The sequence below is a fragment of the Mixophyes fleayi genome, chromosome 1 (assembly GCF_038048845.1).
Source record: "Mixophyes fleayi isolate aMixFle1 chromosome 1, aMixFle1.hap1, whole genome shotgun sequence".
In the NCBI taxonomy this organism is placed as follows: domain Eukaryota; kingdom Metazoa; phylum Chordata; class Amphibia; order Anura; family Limnodynastidae; genus Mixophyes; species Mixophyes fleayi.
In genome coordinates, this window is record NC_134402.1 from 318,823,084 (window position 1) to 318,848,770 (window position 25,687).

General features: G+C 41.9%; 1 protein-coding gene across 2 annotated transcripts in view; it reads right to left on the reverse strand.

The window, feature by feature from the left end:
- The window catches only part of MORC2 (MORC family CW-type zinc finger 2), a 121,543-nt gene that overhangs the window by 65,539 nt on the left and 30,317 nt on the right, over nt 1–25,687 (reverse strand). For both annotated transcript variants that reach the window (XM_075212944.1, XM_075212937.1), the window contains exons 8-13: nt 20,150–20,309; nt 16,335–16,446; nt 15,300–15,425; nt 14,968–15,047; nt 14,615–14,697; nt 7,489–7,574 (exon numbers count right to left, since the gene is read on the reverse strand). In XM_075212944.1, the coding sequence (XP_075069045.1) occupies nt 7,489–7,574; nt 14,615–14,697; nt 14,968–15,047; nt 15,300–15,425; nt 16,335–16,446; nt 20,150–20,309 (647 nt within the window). The remainder of the gene's footprint in view (nt 1–7,488; nt 7,575–14,614; nt 14,698–14,967; nt 15,048–15,299; nt 15,426–16,334; nt 16,447–20,149; nt 20,310–25,687) is intronic.

The following is a 25,687-nucleotide window of genomic DNA, read 5'->3' on the forward strand; positions in this document are numbered from 1 at the left end:
ATCCAAAAATTCCTGATCCTCAGTCTCAAACAACTTCAGGGTCTGTCTGACTGCCATGAGCAGATACTGAATACCCTATTTCTTTTTGTTTTATCCCAGTCGCTACCACCTCTAACTGGGTAGAGTTCGAGTCTTCCACCACTTCTTCTTCAGAGAAACCCTCTGAATCAGACAGGGCCAGCAATGGGTGAGAGGTCCGTGGCCGTTTAGCCCTAGGTGACATCCCTCTAGGGGAACCCAGGAACCTATTTAAGCGGTGTAAGAGCTTCCCTAGGGAAGATGACCAAATGGGTACTGCCAGTTTGGGTTGAGAGAAGGGAGAACCGGACTGAGTCAGGTCTCCATTTCCATGTGAATCTGTCGTCCCCGCCTCAAAAGAAGCCATTGGGATGAACTTGTAAAAGGGCCCGCAGTCATAGCTGTAGTCTCTACCTGTCTGGTAATTAGCGGAGTATGAATATTGACTGAGATAGTGAGGATATCCATGCTGGTTCCTCCACCGTTACCGAGGCACTCCACTGGACCTTTTAGACACCACGTTTGCATGCCACGAGTACCCGCCTCACACTGTGCGCAAACAGCCCCTGGTCTTCTGACCCAAAGGAAGTTTTGCAGCACACACTGAACAGGTATAATATTTATACCTGTGCACTTTTCCCTTTGTCAGACATTATAAAAACAATAATGAGGAAGGAAACAGAGAATAGTTCAATCACACAACAAGGAGAATAAGAACAGCAGTACAATTGCTAGATATGGCCCTGGCCAGTAGCCCCAAGACAGGAATATACCAAACTCTGTTACTTAGAAGATTTAGGACTGAGCACTCAGTAATAAAACTATCCTAAAAGTAGTTAGAGAATTCTAACAGTAAAACTCTAAGTGCTAATAAAATGAAATAGACACACAATAGCCCACAACTGCCAGTCTGACAGTCTCCCGGAAAGCCTGAGCTTCTGCGCCAAATCTTTATTGCACTGCAGGGTGATTTTGGCGCAAATTCTCCAGCTCCAGAACGATAACAATGTGTGTGGTGGAAGTCTATTTAGTACCTTGCCCCCAGCACCGTCTTCTCTGGATCACCTCTTTACTGACCCTTATAGGTCAAAACTGCTGCTGCTCAGGGTGTCTCCACAAAATACACTCAGTAACCACCGCTCCTCCTTTACGTTAGAATGGCCGCATGGGGTCCAAGTCACTCCTATGTATCAGCGGGGCACTTGGTATCTCCCAACATGGCCGCTTAACCTGACTAGGACTTGGCGCTCTATGCCCATGGCAGCGCAGACCCGATGGGAGCAGTAAGGACAGCCGTGACCCGCGTGGTTGTCACTGTCATTCAATTCTCCTACATCGCATACATTTCCCACTTCAATGTCAGCAGCAGCTGACTCTTGTGAAGAAAAACAGTGCTCTGCTTCGTTTAGCCTAGCAGCACTTATATCTCCTGCAAAGCTACAAATAAAATCAAAATTTAAAACAAGAAAAAAAAAGTATCTAAAACAGCAAATACTGCAGAGCAGTACCATGTGCAGCCCAACTCCTTGGCCACTTTGTAAGGGTTGCAGAGGGGAGGAGTCAGCAGCAAGTTTAGCTTTTAACTATTTAAGTGCCAACTCCATGCGCCCTCATACAACCCCATAGTAGTAGTAGTGTCCCCCAGAGTGGATGATTGAGAAAATGGTTTATGATTTTCAACATGCCAATGGCCCACAAATAAAATAAAAAGCAAAATCAAAAAACAAACAACAACAAAAAAAACCTTTATTCCATTTGGCAACAAGAAAAGAAAATTGCTCCAATGTAAAATTTAAATAGAAGTGTCTAAAAAAGCAAATATTAATTCTTCTGAAAAATATCTTTATAATTTCCAGAACGTCTTTTTTCATATATCTCTACTAAGTGAAAAGTAAATGTAATTCAGGTAGGAAAACTGGCCACCCTAGTATCATAACAGAATCAATAATGGAACAATGTTGTACTTAAATAAAGACTGAAAGAACAAATCTGGCCTGATGAGAACTTACACTCCACTGTCTGCAGCTAAGACACGTTGCACTGTCACAGTTAAGTGTCACATTGAATTTACAGACATCAATGCTATGAAAAATAAACTGTCAACGCTAAAATTTGTGCTGATGGATTATATATTTTTTAAAAAAGGTTATAGGATTTTCCACTAGTAATCTGCTGGAAGTAATTCCACCCAGAAGATAAAATGCTACTGGAAAATGAAGCACAATTGAAATCATGAAATCTGACAAATACTCTGCCACATGGAAAGCTGCTATTTTCTCTGCATGTCAAAACTCAAAATCACCAGAAAAAAAGCTAAATATTCAGAGCAGTGTTGCTTCCAAATTGTGTGTCTTCCTTTGGCGCACATACAGGAGATGATGTCCGGAAAGTCCAGAATGCAGCTCTGCATAAGTCATTTACTGAAGCCTGACCTCTACGTGCACATGAAGTGGACATTGCCCTTGTTGAACGTGGACTCAATAACTGTGGCACCACATCCTCGTTCTTCTTATAGACCTGTAACATCACTTGCTATGTCCATAATGCTAGTGTGTCTTTTTATGGTTTTTGTTCCTTGAAATGAACCTTCTGGAATTCTTAATAGATGATTCCTATATTTCCCGGTCTTTGAAATATACATATGGGGGTGACTTCTGCAGATGTTCACACTGTTCTGATACTAGAGACCCATGGTGCAACAAGTGATTTAATGCAGGGATGAATCATTTTAGTGGCTTGGAGAAATTTTCCCATTAAATCATGTGCTTCTGATCTTTTATTCACAAACACACATGGTGCTGTATTCTCCACCTTTAATGTATTGCATGCTAAATCCTCCAAAAGGAAGTCCAGTACTAAGATTATATTTACATCTAAAGGATTAATCATTTACTCCATTGGTCATTTACTCCATTAGAGTCTGGCATACATAAATGTGCCCAGACTCTAATACACTATTGAAGAATTATTCTTATAGTAATACTTTCGCTACCTTGTCTGAGACTCCCTTTATCTTCAAGTTTGACCATTCAATCTCCAGACCCTCAAGGAAAGATTCTTGGGTATTGGAAGGCAGATCGGTCCTTCACGTCCTTCAGCACATCTGTATGAGGCAGCCTTGGTTATTCTAGAAGAGGCCAGTATGGAAGTATTGCTATCACTTCCACTATTTCTCTATTTTCCTCAATTTGCGAGTATGAGGGGTATTGGAGGAAAAACATATCTTAGATTGTAATTCCAAGGTTTTATCAATGCATCTATTCCCATTGATTTGGGATCCTAGACATGAGAGTACCATTGTGTTACTCTGACATTTTAATTTGTTGCCATTGGTCTATTTGCAGTACAAATATTTCTGTTACCTGTAGTAACACTTCTTTGTTTAGGCTCCATTTGCCTGAGTGAATCTGATGCAGTTGTCTATGCCCACTTTGTACAGGGTTGCTAGGGATTTTAGGTTGTTTTCTGCCGATACAAGGAACATTGTTACTGTTACTTCTACTGTCATAGTCATACTCTTGGTGCCACCTTATTAGTTTAGAAAGGCCACCACTGCACATTTGTCAAAAGAGGTTTGTTTTGTTTGTTCCTTAATTGCAGCTGAAATTGTTGAATTGTTCACCATACAGCTCTTGCTTTTAAAATGTTGGTATGCAACCTTATTTCTTTTGTGACCATGCCATTATATTATTTCGATTTAAAGATGAACTCCCCATCAACTGGAGCTTGAACCTATGGTCATTACTGTCCATTAGGGATCTGAGTGAAATTCCCTTGCTTGTCAATGTGGGACTTAACCACTAAATGAGAGACTTCCTTCTCTCAATTGTTATTCTAATCAATTGCTTCAGTGACTTTCCTGTAATCTCATTTGTCAAGCACTTCTCGATGGATACTTCTCAGGTGTAATCCTGTCCATGGCCGGACACTTATAGTTGATGAAACCATTCGCAAAGGCCTGAGACTATTGACTGATGACTGCTGTTGATGTCAACTGCTGTAACTTCTGCTGTCTGTCCTTTGATATAGAGACTTTGTCCTTTCTTCTATAGCATCAAATTTTAGTGCTTACTATGGTATTAAAGGACTCATGTCCCAGTTTATTATTTAACCAATGCTTCTGTAACAGGCAGACTACTCTGTCCGTGCTGGTTTGGTTGCTGTGTTCTGACTTCCCTATTATTATTATTACCAAGATGTCATCTAAGTATGGGAATACTGCATACTTTTTTCCCCTCGAGAAGCAGCAACAATACTACCAATACCTAGTAAATGTCCTGTGGGCTGTAGATAGGCCCAAGTAGAAGAACCTGAAACGGTGATGTAGTTGAACTATGAGGATGTGCAGATATCCATCTTGTAGATGTCAGAAAATCATCTTTCAAATAGAGTTGACTGATTCCATGTGGAAATGACCAACTGATCTTGAGTAGTCTTGATCCAAATGTCTGCATACCTTGCAATTCTTGCTCTCAGCAAGCTTGCTGAGGTCTGCATTGTTCATTACTAATTTTAGATTTCTGTGACATCTTCTTTCTTTACCTCTGAAAAAATGAAAAAATGTTTGTGGCCCCTCCAAATGGTCTCAAATATTGCTTACCCAGGCGATATGTCCTGGCTTCTTTGAACAGTTGCCTTGAAGAAAAAAGATCTTCAGTTATCCATTGGAAGGCGACGTAATTTAATTATATTTAACTTCTTGCTACTGAAACCATCACTATTCCTGCTTTAAGCACTGTTCCTGAAGATGCATGAAACAGTTCTCTATCGTTCTGTCCAGGTCTCTTAGAGGTCCCCTTCTTCCAAAGGTATAGCCATTTCAGTTAATAGGCAAACTACTGAAGAATCAACATTCAGAACAGTTCTACCTAGTGATTTCCTCCTGAAATGGATACGTGCTATATAATCTTTTGACATTTGTTTCTTTCTTTTCCAATTGCTCCCATTCTTTATTTAGGATTTCATTAATCACTCTATGTACTATAAATACTCTGTATCTGTGATGTTCAGCTTCAAGATGTCTTGTAAGATTGCTGGGGCAGATATGTCTTGTATTCCCATAATCCTATTAATATGTTTAATTAATGTATGTGCTATTTCGGGGACAAATGATCTTGCTTTCTCCTTGATCTCTCCCTCTTAGCTATCAGAATATTCCTCGCCATAAGAATACACAGTCAATTGAGGAGACCTCCTGCATGCTGTCCATTTCCATAAAAATTTGGACCTGGACCTTTTAACCCCCTTGGTTAGTCTACAACTGCTCCTGTGACAAAAACTACTTCAGCCTTTCAATTAATTCAGTGGGGTTGTCTGTATTCTCTCTATGTGGCATACAATTTATACATCGGTTTTATTTATAATAGTTAGGCAGATCTTTGTGACAGGCTTCACATATTCTGTATGAGTTTTACTGGTCTTCTTCCCCTCTACAGGCTTTAGAAGAGAACTCAAAATGGGGAATGTATAAGAATTCTATTCAATTCTAATTCACAATATGTTGAAACACCCCTAGCTAAGGGCTTACTTAGAAAAAGTGGCTCAGGCTTCTTTGGGGCAGGTTCGGGATCCCTGATGCAGACTGTTCTCAGTGTTCTGTGTTCCCAGTCAGGCTGACACAGATTTCAAATAGTGCTGGCAGCATCCCTAATACCTGTGCCCCAGAAGTGAAGTCAGCCACTCCGGTTTGCACTGCTCAGGAGCCCTATTATGTGACTAGAACCCATCTCCACTTCCAGACAAAAAGACTGTAGAGATGCTGCCCGAGGACAAACCCTGTACTTGTTGTGCCTGCTATGCCTGGTGGAACACAGGGACCCTGCGGTTTTCACCAGGAATATTTCAATGAAATCAAATAAAAAAAAAAAATAATACCTGCACGACTCCTGCCTTACTCAGCTATAAGAGACAAGAAAAAAAAACAAGTGGTGGAAGGAGGAGTCACATTAAATACCTTCCTGTGTGTCAACCTTTTTCCTGTCTCAACCTACCTGAATAATGGATAAACCATTAGTAAACCATTAGGCTGCCATGGAGTAGGAAGGAGGAAAAAATATTTTCACATATGCATATTACTACTTCCTATCAACATTTACTTGCAGTTACTGTCCAATGCTGGAAGCAATGGATCCAATATGTAGGGTTATTTTTCTAATGAAGATAGGCTAGAAGCCATATGTGGCCCAACAAAGAGCTTCTCCTCTCTGCAAGACTACAGAGAACAACTTTACATTTTGCACAGAACATATCAGACCTATGTAGAGCTGGCTAGATTCTGTCCAGAATTGTCAGACTCGTGTTATAATTGCAATTTGTTTTTCATATGTTTTGGTCCTGCACACGTGTTGGGGGACAGTAATCATTAGGACTCCTTTGCTTACTTTTAAATGCGCAAGAGAGACTATATCCTATATTTAATAATTTGCTAAATATATTTTAGTGTGTATGAGGACCCTACTTCTTCTGCAGCTGTTCTGATTTTCAGTGGGCTGGCTGTACTATGCCCTCTAGGCTACACTGCTTTGTCACGCTCACAAAGTGTGTCTTCTGGTTTAAACAGAGTAGTGCAAACAGCTGACGTCAGCAAGTTGACAAAGCAGTGGGGGCAGTCTGCCATACCTACAGGGCTCAGTACAGCCGGCTCATCGAAGATCAGAAGAGCTGCAGAACTGGTCAACCTAGACATACTTACTAAATATATTTAGCAAATGCCTAAAATAAAATGTGTTATATTTGCAAAATAGACCCATTTTGATGTGAACTTATCCTTTCAGATTTATGAAAAACCAGATGGCTGGGTATGTTAGACCATAGCCAACATTTGTCTCTTAAGTATACCAAACAGTTTAAATTTGCTATGTAATAAACTAAATGTATTTCACATACTATTTATACAGATTATAAAAAGATACAGCACACACTGTCTGTAAACAACAATAATAGTTAACCTTGACCCAATGGTGCAACACATTTAATAGTTTCATGGAGTTTAGCATGAATGCACTTAATATGCCCACCTTTATTTATTAAAAAAAAAAAAAAAAAATATATGCAAAATATTTATACTTAATGTTTCTTGTTTATAACCTTTTGATAAAAAAAAATATAACAAATTGGCTAAACTAGTCTACGCCATCTTAGTTTTTTTTTTTTTTTGTGAGTTATCCAGAAAGAGCTTTCATGTTGTCATCGCTGCCAATTTATTAATATCTATTTACAATTCATCTACATTTTAAACAACACTTTACAGAGCATTTAATTATTCACAACAGTAATTCTTAATTTTAACATGTTCCAAGAGTCAGGGTTACAAATAATACCATGGGATGTGTAGAAAACTGAATTCATAAAAAAAAAACAGTGTTCATTTTACAAATGTCAAGTCCAAATAATTAAATTTGTGTTTTCTTCGATGGTATGTTAAGAATAATGAAACAATCCATCCCCAGTGATCTTATGGTCTATCCTTACCTCTGCTTTGCTTCCTTAATTCGCCTCTTCACATCTGCCTCTCGACGAGTAGTAATTGCAACATTCTGTACCTGTCTGAGAGAGGCCTGAAAAATAAGAAACTGCATTATTAAAAGTGTAAAAACACAAAAGAAAAAAGAAAAAAATGATTTTAGGAATTTCGTTATATCAATTTCTACAAATCCATCTGGGGATACTGCTACATTAGAGTTGAAATGAAGGAGTAGGTGATGGGCACTGAATAGTGGAACTTCTGCAAACTGAAGCTCCTCCCCTCTCCCATCCTCCGTTCATATTGAAAAATCAAAAACAAAAAGGGTAACACACAAGAATAATAACCAAACACACTTTTGGGACATTCTAAAGCTGCCCCTTGGGGAGGGAACGCTCACACATAGCTGAGCGCAATTCTTTTCATCTTTAGCATTGCACCAGCAGCCACATAAATGTAATCAGGGGTGGATTGGCCATACAACCCACCGGGGCTTTTCCCGGTAGGCCGCCGAACGGCTGCTAGCGGAGGGGATCAGTGTGGTAGTGGGTGGCTGGCCCCTCCTTTGGGACCAGCCACCTTCCTTAAGGTGGCCGTGGCGCGGATCCCTGTGTCTGGCTGCTTCCTCCTATCAGAGCTATATACAGGAGTCACATGGGAAGGCACCTGTGACGTGATGCGCGTCCCATGTGACTCCTATCTACAGCACCGATAGGCGGAAGCAGCCACACATGCAGAGCAGCAGGAGAAGCTGTCTGTATCTCTCGGACAGCGGATGTTACAAGGTAAGTGCAAGTTGGGAGGGTGGGGTTATGTTAATACAGTGTGTGATTGGGTGGGTTTTTAATATATAGATAGTGTATGAGGAAAGGAGGGGTAAGTTAATATAGTGTGTAAGTGTGATGGGGGTTCTTAAAAAATTGTGTGTGTGTGTGTGTGTGTGTGTGTGTGTGTGGGTGTGTGGTTCTTAATATTAAGTGCGAGGGATGGAAGAGAGGGGGGGTTCTGGGGGGCAGATGCCCCTCTGCCCCTCTGCCCCCCAGCCCAGCTGCCCCCCAGCCCAGCCTGCCCCTGGTGGTTTGGGGGGGGTTCTTAGTACAATGTTTGTGGGAGGTAGGCTATTAAATTAATGGTGGTGTTTAGGTGGGGGCTAATTATTTAATCGGTAATATTTTATTTGTGGGGTGATGGTGGAGCAATTTAATTTATTGGTAGGGCCTATTAATATAAGATGGGGTAGCTTGGGGTTTATTAATTGGATGTGATGCTGAGTTTGGGGAGAAGGTGGTTATTTAGTAAATGTATATGCTAGCCAAACAGGGCCTCCAACATTCCAGGATCCAGACTAACAGCAACTGATCTAAAGACACCAGCAGCCACAGGAATTGAAAGTGACAAGAACAGGACACATGTATACAGGTACACACACGTACACACACACTGGGTACGCACACATACTGGGCCACGCCTACCATTTATTTGTCCCTGCGTACATAAGGACACTTTCAGACTTTTTTCTAGGGCCACTATAAGTTCCCAATCCACCCCTGAATGCAATTCAAAAAGTTTTTCACATTTTCTGTCAGTGTCATCCTTGAGAGAAGCTGCCCAATGGGAATGGTGGTAGACACAGAGAGGCGACCCGAGCCATTGGAGTGTCCACACTTAGCGGGTGTTCCCACTTAGCTATGTCCTCAGTTGTTAAGGGGTACGCCACAGGCAACTTACACGAAATAAGAAAAGTTTATCTGGCGTAGCCCCAGTGGCGGCGATCAGGGCAATCGCCCCCCCCCCCCTTCCCAGCAGGGGCTTGCTGCCGACAGCTGCACACTGTTTTAAACACAATCAGAGCAGCCGGGCAGCACACTGCCACTGTCGAACGGACCTGCACATACTGTGCAGCCGACGGCAGCCATAAAAATCAGAAAGGGTGCGGGGCCTAAATCGCCCCCCCCCCCCCCCTAAAATCGCCCCGGGTAGAGCATTTGTCTAGATCCGCCCCTGCTTAGCCCATACCTCTCCCAGGAGTGAGTGAGTAATTAAGCAAGTAAGAAAAAAAAAAAACACCCTTTACTTCTTTCTATTTAATAATGCTGCCTCTATAACTGGTGAATTACCCACATCGAACAGGTCTAAAGCCTGATGGACTGTCCATAACCAGTTAGTCAATGCCCTGGCCTTTAAAGAATTCACCTTCAAAACTAGCCGAGACTTCTGGGTCTAAGTCACCCACAAGCCACCTTCTTTATGCTAAGAGAATTCTGAATCTGAATTCTCACCTAGGAATACTTGAATAACCTGCATGTGAGTGGACTCTGTCATTGTAGAGACTCTTTGCAGTTTCCAATCTTCAGAGACACTCGTGTCAAACCCAAAACAAATCTCTCCCATGTCCTGACCCACGCAGGTTCAGCCTGAGCCATAGCCACTGAACCTGTTATGACGGGGGTGATCGTCTCCCATGGGAGAGTGTCTGGTCCAGGCGGACCCACAGAAAAAGGTATTGAAGGATTAACATTAACTTCTCTAGAAACCACAGCAAGTCTAGTCTACTCAACATTGGATTGAGCCAAGGATCTTGGCCAAGTAGGTTCCCCCATCTCAGCTGCAACCCCCCTCCCCCCAGGCGTGCATAAGTCAGTCTTCTGTTTTGCAGGCTGCACACCAGGCATCTGGATCCTGCCTTCTGTTTGATCATTTTGATGGCGCCTGGAACAGGTGAAATACATAACAGCTTTCCCTCCTCCAGCATTGGCCTTAGAATTGGACCTTTTTACAGATATAGTGAGTCAAAACATACAGTGACAGAATCAGATCTAGATTATCTATAATGCTGGTGTAGATCCTACAACAAAAGACCCTCAGATATAAAATAAAATTAATAAAAACAAAAACCCCAGAGGGACAGTGCCTGTAACAATTTCACCCATACACACAATTTAGTAAAAGGAGGTACTTAGCCCCCCAGGTTTCCAAGACAGCCGAAGAATTTGATGAAAATCCCAAAAGATACAAGCTTTCATGTTCAAGTCTACTCTTCCAACAGCTGGAAGGCAGCACAGCCAGAGTGACGTCACTGCACAGCTACAGCTCTTCCAGGGAGTGATCTTCTGATGGGCGTTCACAAGAAGGGAAGCTAGCCAAAGGGAGGGGCCATCTGAATGGGGTGTATTCCCCTCCTGCTGCCCCCTTGGACAAGTGCAATGGAGCCTCCTGTTTTCCCCTGCTAACTTTTATGTCTCAAGTGGCATTGACCCAAGCAGGGGGTACCACTTGACAATAAAAATAGCCCCAAGAACCTCCATGGTATGAGCCTGCTCTGGTGGTGGTGGCAATTTTGAAAACACTGGTGCTCCACAGCGCCAAACAGGGTCCTTGCCGTTGCAGAACAACATCTGCAGCAGGGAGTAATTTGCCAGAGAATAACTGCAAAAACAAATAAACACTTATGAAACTAGGCAGCCCCATGAAAAACCTGCTTATCTTCTTGGGCACTAAATGAAAACAGCGGATGTGTAAGGTTGGGAGATGGGAGGAGCCTCATTTTTCAGAAGTTTATCCATTCAGTGCCAAGCTCCTACACAGTCACCTCAAACCCAAGCTAACAGTGTACCCCAGATAGCATGAGGGGGAAAAAAAACGAATGCTAAAAGTCTATGTAAGAATCATCTGACCAGAACATAAAAAAATAATAATAATGCTTTAAAAAAAAAAGATTAATTTGAACCACTGGCTACTCTGTAGCCCTGAGTTTAACAAAAAGGCAATACAAGAGTTATATGTGGTCAGGTAAAAAGAAATCTTAAAAAATATCACAAAACAAAAATATTAAAAAGTAAACAGATGTAAAATAGTTCCAGTTTTTAAAGCGTTTAATAGAAGATGAAGTTACAAAGTGATGCACGACCGTGTACACTGGTACACCTAGAGAAATTACTCTCCTACATGAGCAACACAGGAGGTACAGTACAAATCAATTTGTTTCACATGCAGTTTCAAGACAAATCCATTGTAAAACAGATTATTATATTCTTTAATTATAGGTCACCACAAGATTTCTGCAGCGCCATACAGAGTACAAAACAGAGTACAATACAGGGTAAGACGGTACAGAACAATAAACAAGTAAAACCAAGACTCCAATAGCTCCAAGCATAGCTAATATAATGAAATTGGAGGAGAATAAATGATATAGAGACAGGAGGGAAGAGGGCCCTGGTCGTAAGAACTTACATACTAAAAGGATGGCAACAGACTGTAGGCACACAGGCAGTCAGTGGAGGGGATGACACGCAAGAGGAGCAAGTACAGGGACAGGAGAAGTGAGAGGAGATCGAGCACGGAGATGGTTAGGTGGAAGGCTGGTAGGCTTTGAGGAACAGATGAGTATTAAGTGCCCATTTGAAAGAGGACAGATTAGAGGACAGTCGGTTGAAACATGTCGTTCCAGTAAAGTGTGACAGCCCGGGAGAAATCTTGGATTCTGGCGTCGTATGAGGTGATCATACTGGAGGAGAGTCAACGGCTATTGGCTGATCGCAGGGAGCGGGAGGGAGTGTGAATGGAGAGGAGGTTGGAGATATAAGGGGCAGGTGGAGACGGAGATGGCCTAGTAGGTGAGGGCGAGGAGTTTGAAAAGGATTCTGTAAGGGAAGGAGAGCCAGTGTAAGGCAGGGCAGAAGAAGTGCGGCGCGGAAGGAAGAGACGTTTCGCTGTCGTGTTGAGCAAAGTGGGGCGAGGTGGGAGTGGGGAAGGACGGTGGGGAGAAGGTGTGCATTGGTGATGCAAATGGTGTGTATTGTTTTTGTTATCAAAATCAAAGCAGTTTAGATAGAAGGAACATAAATGTTCATAAAATACAGGATATGTTGTTGCACAAAACATGAAATACATTAAAAAGGTATAGCAAACTTTTCTTATACTATTGTATTTATATTATGGCAAGATTAAGAACAACAAACAAAAATCAGGGTGCAACGGAGATCACAGGATTCTTGTACTGTAACGGTTTGCAGGAAACTATCAGGGACACTAATAATTCAGTTCCTGTCTAAAGGTTTCCAAAAAGCCTTGCCAGGTGTTTCATGAACCATCCAAGCCGTTTTTATATGTGTGCAGAGACTGCAGGCTGTCTCAATAAGTCTCAATATTTTTCCAAAATGTTGCAGTTACCTCTCTGCTGTAACGCAGTGTTTCTTATGCCATCTGAAACCACTAATGCCCAGGAGGAATCTGGTACAGTTGGACTCAAACAGTGAACACTATGTTGCAGAAGTGCAGCCCCTACAGATAGCTTGCAAAACTTCCAAGTGTTTCCTGAGAAGTCACCTCTTTAGGTGAGCTTTCTACTAGTCCCAAACCACCTTCTTAGACTAGTTAGGTTATTTTTCTGGATTACCACTTACATTTATTCTCTTTCAATGCTCAATCACTTTCGAACCCCCAAAACATACATTGTTGCATGAACGGATCATATAGCTTCACTAAGTACCTTTCCCATTAAAATCTGACTCCACCAGTATACAATATGTGGAACTTTATTCATATCAAGCTTCTATTTTACTATGGACTGTAAGCTTGATAGCAAGACTCATTAACCCCTTTGCCTGTTTGTTTACACCCAGTTTTGTTTAATAACAGCGTTTTTCCCAATTGTAAAATACTGCAGAGTATGCTAATTATAATAAATCAATCAATCAGTCATATATCCTTATCCATGTCAAGATAAGTTGTACAATCACACTCTGGAAACAGAACCCAATAAGGATGCCACTACCATGATGAAACTCGTTAGTATTAACTACACTCCAATGAATACAATCATTACACTACGGATGTAATGATGTATTCATTTACTAATTTTTCATGTTGTTATCTTTTTAGTAGTAATGGTTTTGTATTTTTTGTGTACATTTTTTTACTCTTCCAAATAGCTATCTACCAACTGACCTACTACTATTACATATTGTAATCTATATTGTAATCTATTCTTATTCACCATTGTATTACAGGGTGAATGCAAAACTGCATTCACCCTGTAATACCCCCACCCTATTTCAAGTCACTACATATCCTAAATATTCTCCCAGCCATTATCATAGAGCTATCCCTACCTTGTCCCTATTACGTATACTTCAACCTACCCCACTTCTTCCAATCTGTCAATCCCTCTCCCGCTTACCTCCTCCAAAATTCGCACATCCGCCCCCCTTATCCTCTACACTCCCTACCCTACGGCTCCACTTCCACCGGTATCGCCGCCCCCTTCTTCCTCCACATGACAATACCAAGCACCTAAAACACTCATGAGACTGCATATCACACATGAAACTGGAAGCACAACTTACACCATTTCGAGCTACACTGGTCTTTGAACCCTGATAACAACTTCACTCTTAATTTATGATTTTACCTCTCTAACCCCTAGCTCTGGAAACAAAGAACCAACCAGATCTAACCACATACCCACACCTATCTCCTATGGATTATAGCCCTGGTAGAATGGTACAACACCACAGCAATGGACTACAAGCAGCACTATACAGCTACGGACAGGTTGTACATTCTATTATGTTTAACTCAGCATCACTGGTATTCTTAAGAGTGGTAGACTGTAGCCTGTCTATTACGATGTATAATTAGCAATAACCTAAGCTATCCGCTTTCAACAACTGTATGTTTCTAAGCAGGAGACTTCCATTGGCAGGATGATGTGTGTGTGTTGGACCATTCTTGGTGCACCTGCAAAATGTGCATGAAAGCCACAGCAGTGTTGCCGATCCTAATAACTTCATGTGCTCATTTGGTCCCCACTACAATCCTGCATTAAAAGTAAATACTCTGCCATGCTCAGTCTTCCTGTGAAGTGCACATATAGATCTAAGGAAGCCTGCCAAAACAGCTTTAAAACAGTATTGTCTGCAAATAGGATTCTGAGAGGTCTATTCCATGTAAACAATAAGGGTATTTAATAAACTGACCAGTGTTATTTGCCCACAATAATATCAAAACCACTTAAAATAATGTATAAGAGTGCACATCATGTCTGGAATAACATTGATTCCCAGTGTTAAAAGATGTGGTTTATGGAGGTACATTGCTTGCATTTCCCAATAAGCAGAATCTTATCCTTACCCTGGATTCTCGAGATAAGTCTTCTCCAAGGCGAGATTCCACGGCTCGTGCTTTGCTCTCTGCTTCATGTGCCTTTTCCTCCGCTACCAGAAGATGGAAGTTGAATTTAGCATCCAGTTGTGGTCAAAATTAACTAAGCTTAATTATTGTAATGTACAAGTATAACTTAAAATGCACCAAAAGTTATTTTCAACCAAATTACACTTCCACGCAAAGCTTAATTAACATTGTGTGCATAAATAAGATTAGTATTTCAAACAATTTTATAACTAGATGTCCAATTACAAATATCAACACTGACTGAAGGAGTAATTTCATTTTTAAACAAAGTATCCCTTCTTCCCCCACAATACCGATTTTGGCCATGTGCTCTGCCTTCTTCACCTCCTGCTCAGCTCGTGTTTTGAATCGATTTGAGGTGTATTTGTACATTCTAAAAATAAAAATACATTGCAATAAAAATAAGCAACACAGCATCACAAAATGGTTATCAGACATCCCCGCTTGTAATTATGACCTGTCTTTTCAGATATTAACATAACCACCCATACAAAAAAAAAAGTAAAATATGTAACCTATGAACTGAGCTATATAAATAAAAAATTACACAACTCTGGATTATTTGATCTAATCCCTTTCTCAGTTAATAAAATTGAATACATAAAATCATCAATTAAACTGTTACCTGGGCTTGTAGAGACAACAAGATAGTCGTTTTGTTTGCACCTTGTGGCCATGAATAAAAATTCTCATTCTTGGGTCAATATAAAGAACGGCAGCATAGGCTCTAAATGACAGTCGCTCTGGCTTCCTAAATAATAATGACAAACATAAAATGTATGCACACTAACCATCATGTGACATAGCGCTACACAAGAACTTAACATTACAAAAAATATAATGGGGCTCATGTAGAGGTGGACTCTTGTCTGTTTTATTCATGTGAGATATGCATTTTCTTACTTTGTATGCGTACAAAAACAAAGACCACCAAAATACATGCATACGTCTACATGCAGATATTGACGCATCATAAACTTATAAATCATTATGACTGGAGAGACGAAACTAGGGTCTTGTGTACAGATGGACGTATGTGTTTTATCTGCATAAAATATGCAATTCTGTAACTGCACATGTGCATAAATTCTTGTCACATTACACTTACAATTAGAAAGTTAGAATGGGGGGGGTGGGAGGGCTATAGCTGGCAGCGAACAGCAACGGCTTCTTCACATAACTAGACCTGAACAAAGATAGACCTGTCAAGCGAGGCATCTCTTGCGGTTGCAACACGCAACAATAACGACAGCATTAGCTTGCCACTTCTGATTGCGAAGTGACTTTACAGTTGACTGACTTTACTTAAATCATTAGTGTGATTGCTTTATTATATGATGTTGCAGACGTTTACTCACATTACTTAATTACATTTTTTTAAAGAAAGTTAAAATGCAATTAGATACAAAGTTATGTGGAACATGCAATGTCCACATTTATTATAAACTGTCCAGACACTATTCTCTCTAGTATTATCACTTCATTAAATAATTACATTGTCAATCACATTCACTACAAACACTTCCTCCAAGCTCTACATGAGACCTAATGATACTTGGGAAAGCAATATGTTAGTATGATAGAACTCAATTACAAAAGGTGTGCCCAAAAAAGTCTTTCTACACGTATTTGTTTAACTTATATCTAACTGGTCACTCACGTTCCGTCTGGAGGGGTCCCAGCCATTTGAATGTCTTTTGGGTCAGACACTACATCAAGCTCTGGTTCTCCAGCATCCATTAACTTCAAGTTAAAAATGACAACAATAGTACCTAAAAAAGCACAAGGGTACATTTTAACTTTCTGCTTGGTCTTCAGCACATTAAATAAAATTTAAAAAAATCATTCCGTTAAATCCTTTTTTCCCTGAATCCAATAAGGAGAAACGCAAACATTGGGGTTGGTTCATACAGAGTGCTGAGGCAGAAGCAGACACTTTAAATTTACCATCAAAAGCTCAGCCTCCTCCCCTCTATACCTCCATTGGCTGCCTAGGAACTTTAGTATTTTACTAACAGAGCCCCAAAGGACAGGACCAGGACTTTAAAACAAGATGGACTGGATAAAAACAATGTTCTCCAGCAAGAGCAAGAATCTTAACAAGTATAACAGTGAAACCACAAATATCAAGAACAGAGACAAGAGGAAAGAACATTAATGAAGAGTCTAGTGTCTTCACTGGATTCAGAGACAAAGATTTAATACAAGTACAAAAAAAAACATTTTCTCATTCATCCATGGGAGACACGAACACTGGCCATGAACACCTAGAAGTTACAGTGCAACATCCAAAACTGGCATATTTTGACATAAACATATTGAATCTGTAGAGCTCTATGAAAGTATGCAACAAAGACTAGGGGGTAAATGTATCAATGTCCGGATTCTTCAACTTCAGCGAGATCGGCGTCTTCAGCGCTTAAATTTAAAGCGGCGCTGCCTTGTAAAGGGAAACTTCCCTTTACAAGGCAGCGCCGCTTTAAATTTAAGCGCTGAAGACGCCGATCTCGCCGGAGTTGAAGAATCCGGACATTGATACATTTACCCCTAGGTGGCTGTTCAGCATCGCTGCTCAGCCAATGTTCCATGCTACTGCGTCCAAGAGACATCCATCGATCTGATAGTATGCACCCTTACATTTTAAGTGACAGACTACCCTGCACCAATGTAAGCCTGGCGAATTACCACAGCAATCCATCTGGCAATGGTCTGATAAGAAGCTGGACAACCTCTCTTGTGGATTTTGTAAAGGAAAACATGTCCTCCCTCCTGTGTAATTTACTGGTCTAATACAATGGATGTAGGTCCTCAATCCTCTAACATCCAAAAAAAAAGTCTTCTTTCTCTGGAGACTCCAGAATTTCAGTCTAAGGCCAGAAACATCGCAGTTTAGATGGAACTTGGGAGACCACCTTAGTCCTAAAGGATGGTTTAAACCTAAACACAGGCCCTTATCTCATGGAAGATGAGAAATGGAGACCCACAAGACAGAGGGGTATATTTACTAAACAGCGGTTTTGAAAAAGTGGGGATGTTGCCTATAGCAACCAATCAGATTCTAGCTGTCATTTTGTAGAATGTACTAAATAAATGATAACTAGAATCTAATTGGTTGTTATGTGCAACATTTCCACTTTTTCAAACCCGCAGTTTAGTAAATATACCCCAGAGTCCTCATCTTCGAAAGTCCCCTGCCTGAGGAGACAGCTAATATGAAAGTAGTCTTTCAGGTCAGGAAAATTAACTATATTAATTCCTGGAGCTGAAGCATAACGGCACCCCCAGCCTTGAAGGCTTACATCAGATATCACCATCTCACAGTCCCAGACAGCGAATGAGCGACCTATACGAAGGTTGTCATTACGAAGCATCCAGGTGAGAGATAGATGCACCACTGGAGACAGCTTGAAAGTCTGACTAGTCAAGTGATGAGATTAATGAGGAGGTGCTGAAGGGATGTCACCTACCCCCAGGACCTAGCAAGGATGACTGCAATGGCTGCTGGGTGGCCCAGTGCGAGGCTGCGATGACAGGCAGACCCCATCTGACCCATCCCTTCGTGGCACTGTTAACACTGCATCCACAACTCCTCTGCAAGTTGTGGTGCTGAGGGGAAAATGCAAATAAAGTCCAGAACCCTGCTCCAGTAAGAGTGGGGAATCACTCTCCTTAATGCCCCGCCTCTGGTGAGCTGTCTGTTGCCAGTCCAGGCTCATTGGAACTGGATGAAGTGGTGAATTGACACCCCCCCCCACCCCCAGTTATTTCAAAGCTGAGAACAGGCTTTCGGCTGGAGGAGGAGCCGATCGCAGCACCTCTGCAACCCACTACAGGCTTTCACAGGTGCCACTGAGGGATGCAGATTGCAGCTAAAAAAAATAATAAAGCTATCACAAACAAATTCTCAGCTGCCGTGACTTTGGGTGTTTACTGTAAGAGGTTACACACGATTCCAGCCCGCAGTCTCTCTCTGCCTATCACACAGGTTATAGACCTACTGAATCACCCACACACAGCGCTCTCACACCCCTATACAATTCAGGTTTTGCCACCACCTATTGTATACGGGCAATAGGACCCCAATATACTATCCCACACTTGCACACAAGGCTTCTCGCTACCCACACGCTAGCAAAGCCCACACCAGCAATCAAAGGGTTAACTGGTCACACCTCCAGACTATTACACCAGTGTAAATGCAAGCACACACTAGGCTTGTTAGTCAAACGCATTAACAAATCACACACCGGCATTCACAGGGTTAACTTGGTCGAGCTATACTCTTCTTAACAGGCAAATGGATTCGTTAGAGTATTAAGGACGTCACTTACTAAATTTATAGATTTAATATACAAAGGTACAGGGCATACAGATATAAAAAACAATTAATAAACAATTGATATAATATACACAAGCAAAACAGTTTAAAATAAAAGGTATTACATTCAGAGTATAACTTATAGGAGTTGTATAAAGACACTTTCACACCTGTCCCCACCCCCAGGGGTTGTAGTCTGTGACACTTTTTTCAATAAACATGTGAATGTTGCCTGATTTACTAACCAATTCTACTATGTGATCTAACTTTTCTGTGGAGCGTCACACAGACCCAATTTTATTATTAATAGATCCCCTAGGAATTTACCCATCTATTGATATCAAACAAGCCTAGCTATACGGTATCAGTTGAGCTTCTACTCATTTCCATAACTTCTCTGTGTGGCAGAATTCCTAATTTGACATATGCACTGCCCTTCATCATACTATGGAGGAATATGTGGTTGATCACTACTTTTATTGATTTTAAGTGGTATATTTTAAAACGGACTTCTTTTGTCTATATAAAATTGTAGCCAAGTCAGTCCATGGTCTCTGAGCCAAACATCATGCTGAGCGGTTCCTAAAATTCTATTCAGGTGTCAAAACTTCATCCCAGGACAGGATATATTTCACCGCTGGGGCCTTTTGAAGCTGCTATAGGTGACACTGCTATCTTCTAACATTGGGATGTGCAGAGTCACCGAATACACACACAGCAGATTTTCGGACTTCACATTTTACACTTTAGTATCTCTATTTATCAATGGATTAATTTGATATACCATATTTACACTGCAGTTATGATTTAGGCCTTATTCCCACAATTATGTGATGGGTTAACCCTTATAAATAACTAAGTTCTCTAAGTTCACAACAAAAGCCATAAAAAATTTGCCCAGCTCCAGCAGGTACTTAAAAAAGAAAGTGTACCAGGCAGCCAATGGAGATAGAGGGAGAAGAGCTTGAGCTTTTGTCAGTAAATTTAAACTACTCAAGCTTGCGTCTCACACTTAACACATACCCCAGTGTTCCAGTGTCCTCCACAGATGAATGAGAAATATGTTCGTTTTAATAGTAATTTATGATGATAACTACATTATATACAATCACTTACGAACTTCAAAAACAGAATATTAAATTTACTATGGATTTTACCCGAATCTCCAGTAATTTTTCTGAATTGTTCCATAACCTCCTTTTGAGAACGAAATGGAGAATACTTGTAGATTAGCTCTGTCTCAATAGCAAATTTTTCCATATTGTCTGTCAGTGGCTCACATGTTCTGGAATTCCATGTGGGAAGCGGAACTATAACCTTCAATAGAGTTGCAGGACAAAAAAAATTCAGCAATTCAGCATGTTAAGTACAGCAATATGTAATAAACGGATACATTCAAAGTACAATAAAAGCTAAACATTCTACATATTGTGCTTGACAGCAAATGGTTAATTTCATGACCTCTCAAGTGTTCCATGTAGGGAAAGGGAAACAAACGGAAGCTGGGAACACTGGTAACTTGTCCAGCATCACTTTTCAGGGATTGAGTAGAGTAACAATATTAGGTGGCATAACTCTGCAATCAAAAGGAGAAATGAGGAATTCAGCTGTTTTAACTGTACAATTACAGTTTAAGCCGATGAACTTATAGGTATGGATAACAACATGTGTAATGCCATACACATAGAAAATAACTTGTATTTTAACATTTTAACCGTATATGATATTTGGGACTACTGGACAAATGTATTATTATTAATTTTAGTGGACTGCTCCAAAGATACTTTGACTATTCACAGCACTGGGGGACACTGCTACCATGGGGTTGTATGTGGGGAGCAAGAGATGGTACTTAACTAGTTAACTTTAAACTTTCTGACTCCCCTCTGCAACCCCCTGCCGCGTCAGTGTATTAAAAGCCCAAAGGAAGGGGAGACCGCCAGTGAAAACCAATTAGCAGAAGGAAGAGAATGCAGTGTTCCCCAAGATGGCATCCGAGAAATGGATTTACCAGAAGTATAAGAATCCTCTTTTTTCTTTTATCCAATCTGCAGGACACTGCTACCATGGGGACATTCTAAACCAGTCCCTTGAACGGAGGGAATGCTCTTATAATCCGGCAAAAAACATTGCAGCCAAAACCCAGCGGCCGTAGCCACAACAGTAACTAGATTATTTTTGGAAAATTACAGCCAGAGGACTATAAAACTCCTTGGCCCAGTTGATCCGCTGACATACAATTGTGTTGCAGCCCAGATTACTCCCACGGAGTGGGTGGAATGGGTGCCAAGATGATTCGACATAAGCAGACTTAACCGAGAAGGCTTGTCGGACAGAGGACAGAATACAACTGGCGATGGTCTGCTTAGCAGCCAGCCTTTCCCAATCTCCTATGGAACTATACGAGCAGAAACCAGTCCTCCTAATTTTGGACAGCCACACCCCATAAGATGGAGGGCACGAACCATATGTTAAAGAAAACCCACTGAGATAAGGTCCAAAGAGGCAGCAAGTTCTCAAAGGACCGTAATCAGAACCTCCAGAATCAATTTGTATTGTGTGAACCAGCCCTGACGTAACATAAAAAATGGAGAATATGGTATACCGCCAAGAAGCCACTGGCCTGATACCCTACATACCAAGGTCCTTAGTCAAGGAACTCCATTACTATGTGGCAATCGCACTTCAGCTGACGCAAGCTGTCAATGAAAGTGGTAAGGAATAAGGACCTAATGTCTTAGGCCTCCCCCAGGTGTCGGGAGGGAACCGTGGAGGTCTGCACTTCTTGCGCACTCACAAGCCTCTGCATTGCACAGTGCAAGTCCAAGAGGGATAGCTGACGCCAGGTCAGGAACTGAGCAGGAGACTTGTCTTTAGTCATCCGTGAAAAGCAAGGAACAGTGGGGAAAAAAAAAAAAAAAAGAAAAAAAGAAATGTAGTTGGATGATGGACTAAAGCTCACACTTCCACACAAAATTACTCTATGCCTTGTAGAATGGTGGTAGCCACAGGTATCCTGGCCTACCAAAAGGGTAGCCACTATTCTGAAATAGAATCCCCTGAACTGTCGGAAGCCAGCCATTACAGTCCTGAGCAAGGGGGGCCGTTGGAGTTTCTTACCGGCTGGCATGCGCAAGCAGACAACGCCCTCCTCCCTGGATCCAGCATGAAATATACTGCATCTGGACCCGATTGGCCCAATCGGGTCCGGATGCAGCAGAATTCTAAGGCCTCCTCCATGGACCCTCTGAAGATTCAAGGAACCTGCACAGTGGAAGGAACGGGTGTCCATTTTGGGACTTCCACTGGATGGAAAGGACAGTCATCTCAACAGTAGGAACCCCACTTCTGAACATAATCAGAGGCCTAGTGACCGCGCCAAGATGTGTATCAAGTAAAACCACTGCTGACACAGCATCTGAAGAACTGCAAGGAGAGATCCCTTTCCCAGCGGGACTGCTGCGACAGAAGTCCACCCAATGAACTAAAGCTGTATTTTAATGCTCACTGGCATTCCTGGTCCCGCCCTATCAGTTTACATATGTCACGACCATAGCATTTTTAGACTGAAGGAGGACTGGCACCCTTGAAGAAGTGATCGAGCACCCTGCTGGGGCAGTAACATGACCTTATTGTCCATCTATATCTGTAGGACAGTCTCAATGATCAGGTACCTGAAGTCAGTTACAGAGCCCCCCTCTGGCGAAAGATTACTGCACCAGTCCCATAGGTTGGCATCATTTTCCATGTCCACAGGGGCAACAGACCTCACTCGGAAGTAACCCACTCGAAGAAGTGGAGTACCAGTCCTGGGAGTACTGCCATACCAAATCACGTGTCTGAGGTGGTCAGAGTAAGCTCCTTTTCCATTTCCATCTTCTACAAGTTGTACAGTCGACCTTGGTAGCTGCTGGCTGTCACGCTGCTTCTATTTGTCTAAGCGTGTCACAGTCAATGCACATGCCGCCACATATGCCTCTTTCCCAACACAAATTGCAGGAAAAGTGTGTACTCTAGTCTTCCAAATACTCTGAATAGCAGGAGACTTGATACAATCCATCAAAATGGCGTCGAATGAATACAGTGTCGGCGTTCTCTGCCCATAATGGCAGCGCCAGTACTCTTAACTGCAGTGAACTGGCGGTCCTCCTATGCACAGAAGGGGCTCTGGTGTGACAATGGACAGTCACAGTGGCAGCTGGCAGTGAGAGCCGTCCTGCTCTAAAAGAACTTGTTGTTTCTGTCGGCTCCTGTGTGTCCTCTGTAGCTATTTTCTGCACAGGAGCCCCCTGTCATTCTGAAAAAATTCCTAATAAATAAACAGTTAAGGAATAAAACATATAGGAGCAGCAATGACAAACAAGCCCAACTCCTTGGGCACTTAAACACTGAGGCTGCAGGAAGTTGCAGAGGGGAAGAGTCAGCAAGTGTAGTTAAACGTTAACTAGTTAAGTGCCAACTCCTGCTGCCTACATGCAACCCCATGGTAGCAGTGTCCCCCAGATTGGATGAAAGAACATTTGAATGCTAAAGGGGATAGACATGATCCCTCCTCCTCCCACTGGGGGAAAGCTTGTGATTTAGACACCAATATCTATAACCAGTGTCCCTCAGATCTGCACGTGGTTCCAAAAGACTTCGGGATAGAGAGATAACTCAAAGTGAATGTGACTCAAGAATCAAATTCAAATTGTCCACATCAAGAATGTAAGTCACTGAACAAAACTCTCCATCCACTGCAAATGCAATAAACTCTCCATGTGGCCTAGCGGCTGCAAGTGTCCCTATGACAGCGGCCAGGATCTAGTTTTCAGGTGCTCGGGCGAAGATAAATGGCTAAAAAAAAAACAGTGGCACAAAAGCATCTCTCTGGATTCGCCTATTCAGCCAACAATAACTCAGTAAAGAGCTAGCTTATGGAAAAGACTGGGCAACACTTTCCTTTGTTTTATTTTTATTTATTATTAAACAAGGAAAAAGAGCAAGGAGTTTGAACTGTTCATTATTGAAAGTACCTCCATGATAAAACAATTGACAGACAGTTGTAGGGAAATCATTTTTTCAGGAAAAAAAAGAAATGCATACATATAGAACTTTATTTGACGCTCTAAATGGAGAAAAGGAAGGTAACATTAATCAGTCGATATGTGTCTTGAACACAGTATATTCTCACTGATCGGCGACAACATTAAATCATTCACAAATGAAGTGAATAACATTGTCTCGTTACAATGGCACCTCTGAATGGGTGCTGAGCAAGTGAACAGTCAGTTCTTGAAATTGATGTGTTGGAAGCAGGAAATATGTGGAAACGTAAAGTTCTGAGTGACTTTGACAAGGGCCAAACTGTGAAGTCTAGACAACTAGATCAGAGAATCTCCAAAACAGAAAGTCTTAAGGGGTGTTCCTGGTATGCAGTTGCTAGTAACTACCAAAAGTGGTCCAAAAAAGGACAACCGGTGAAGCAGCTAAAAGGGTTACGGGCGCCCAAGGCTCACTGATGAGCATGGGGAGCAAAGGATAGCCCATCTGGTCCAATCCCACAGAAGAGTTAGTGTAACACAAATAGCTGAAAAAGTTAAAGCTGACTATTATATAAAGGTGTCGGAACATACAGCGCAGTGCAGCTTGCTGCATCTGGGGATGCATCGCCGCAGATTGGTTAGAGTGCCCATGTTGACCCCTGTCCACTGCCGAAAGAGCATACAGTGAGCATGTGAGCGCCATACCTGCACAATGGAGCAATGAAAGAAGGTGGTTTGATCAGATGAAACACGTTTTCCTTTTACATAATGCGAACGGCCAGGTGATTGTGCGTCGTTTACTTGGGGAAGAGATGGAACTTGGGTGCAATATGAGAAGAAGGCAAGCTGGCAGAGGCAGTGTGAAGCTCTGGGCAATGTTCTGCTTGGAAGCCTTGGGGCCTGGCATCCATGTGGATGTTACTTTGACACACACCACCTACCTAAACATTGTTGCAGACCAAGTACACCTCTTCATGGCAACAGTATTTCCATGGCAGGGCCTCTTTCAGCAGGATAATGCGCCCTGCCACACTGCAAAAATTGTTCGAGGAACATGACAGAGTTCAAAGTATTTACTTAGCCTCCAAATTCCCCAGATCTCAATTTGATTGAGCATCTCTGGGATGTGGTAAGTCAGAGCCATGGAGGCCCCCACCTTGCAACTAACAAGACTTAAAGGATCTGGTGCTAATGTCTTGGTGCCAGATACCACAGGACACCTTCAGAGGTCTCGTGGAGTCCATGCAGCACAAGGGGAACCTACACAGTGTTGGGCAGGTGGTTTAAATGTTGTGGCTGATCAGTGTTCATGTATTCCTCTGGCATAGCACTGGGGAACCCTGCGACAATGGAGTATAGTAGGTGGTCCTGGAGTAAGGGGCACTTCAATTTAAATGTATTGATAGGACAGCTCCACCTGTACTATTCCCCTCCGAGGGGAAGCCATCCTCAGTTTTTTGTAAGTGACCTTTGGAGTAGGGAGTTCTTTAGGACTGCTGCCCTTGATTTTTTTTTTTTTTTTCCTTAATATTTTTCTTTCATTTCTATTTTTTACTTTATGTTGGGCACAATGACGCTTCCCAAGGAGTGGATTACTTGCAGGCCTCCTCCACTTTGGGACCTTCGGGATAAGTAGGCTGCGGGCTTCGTTCACACCCAACATGCTACTGC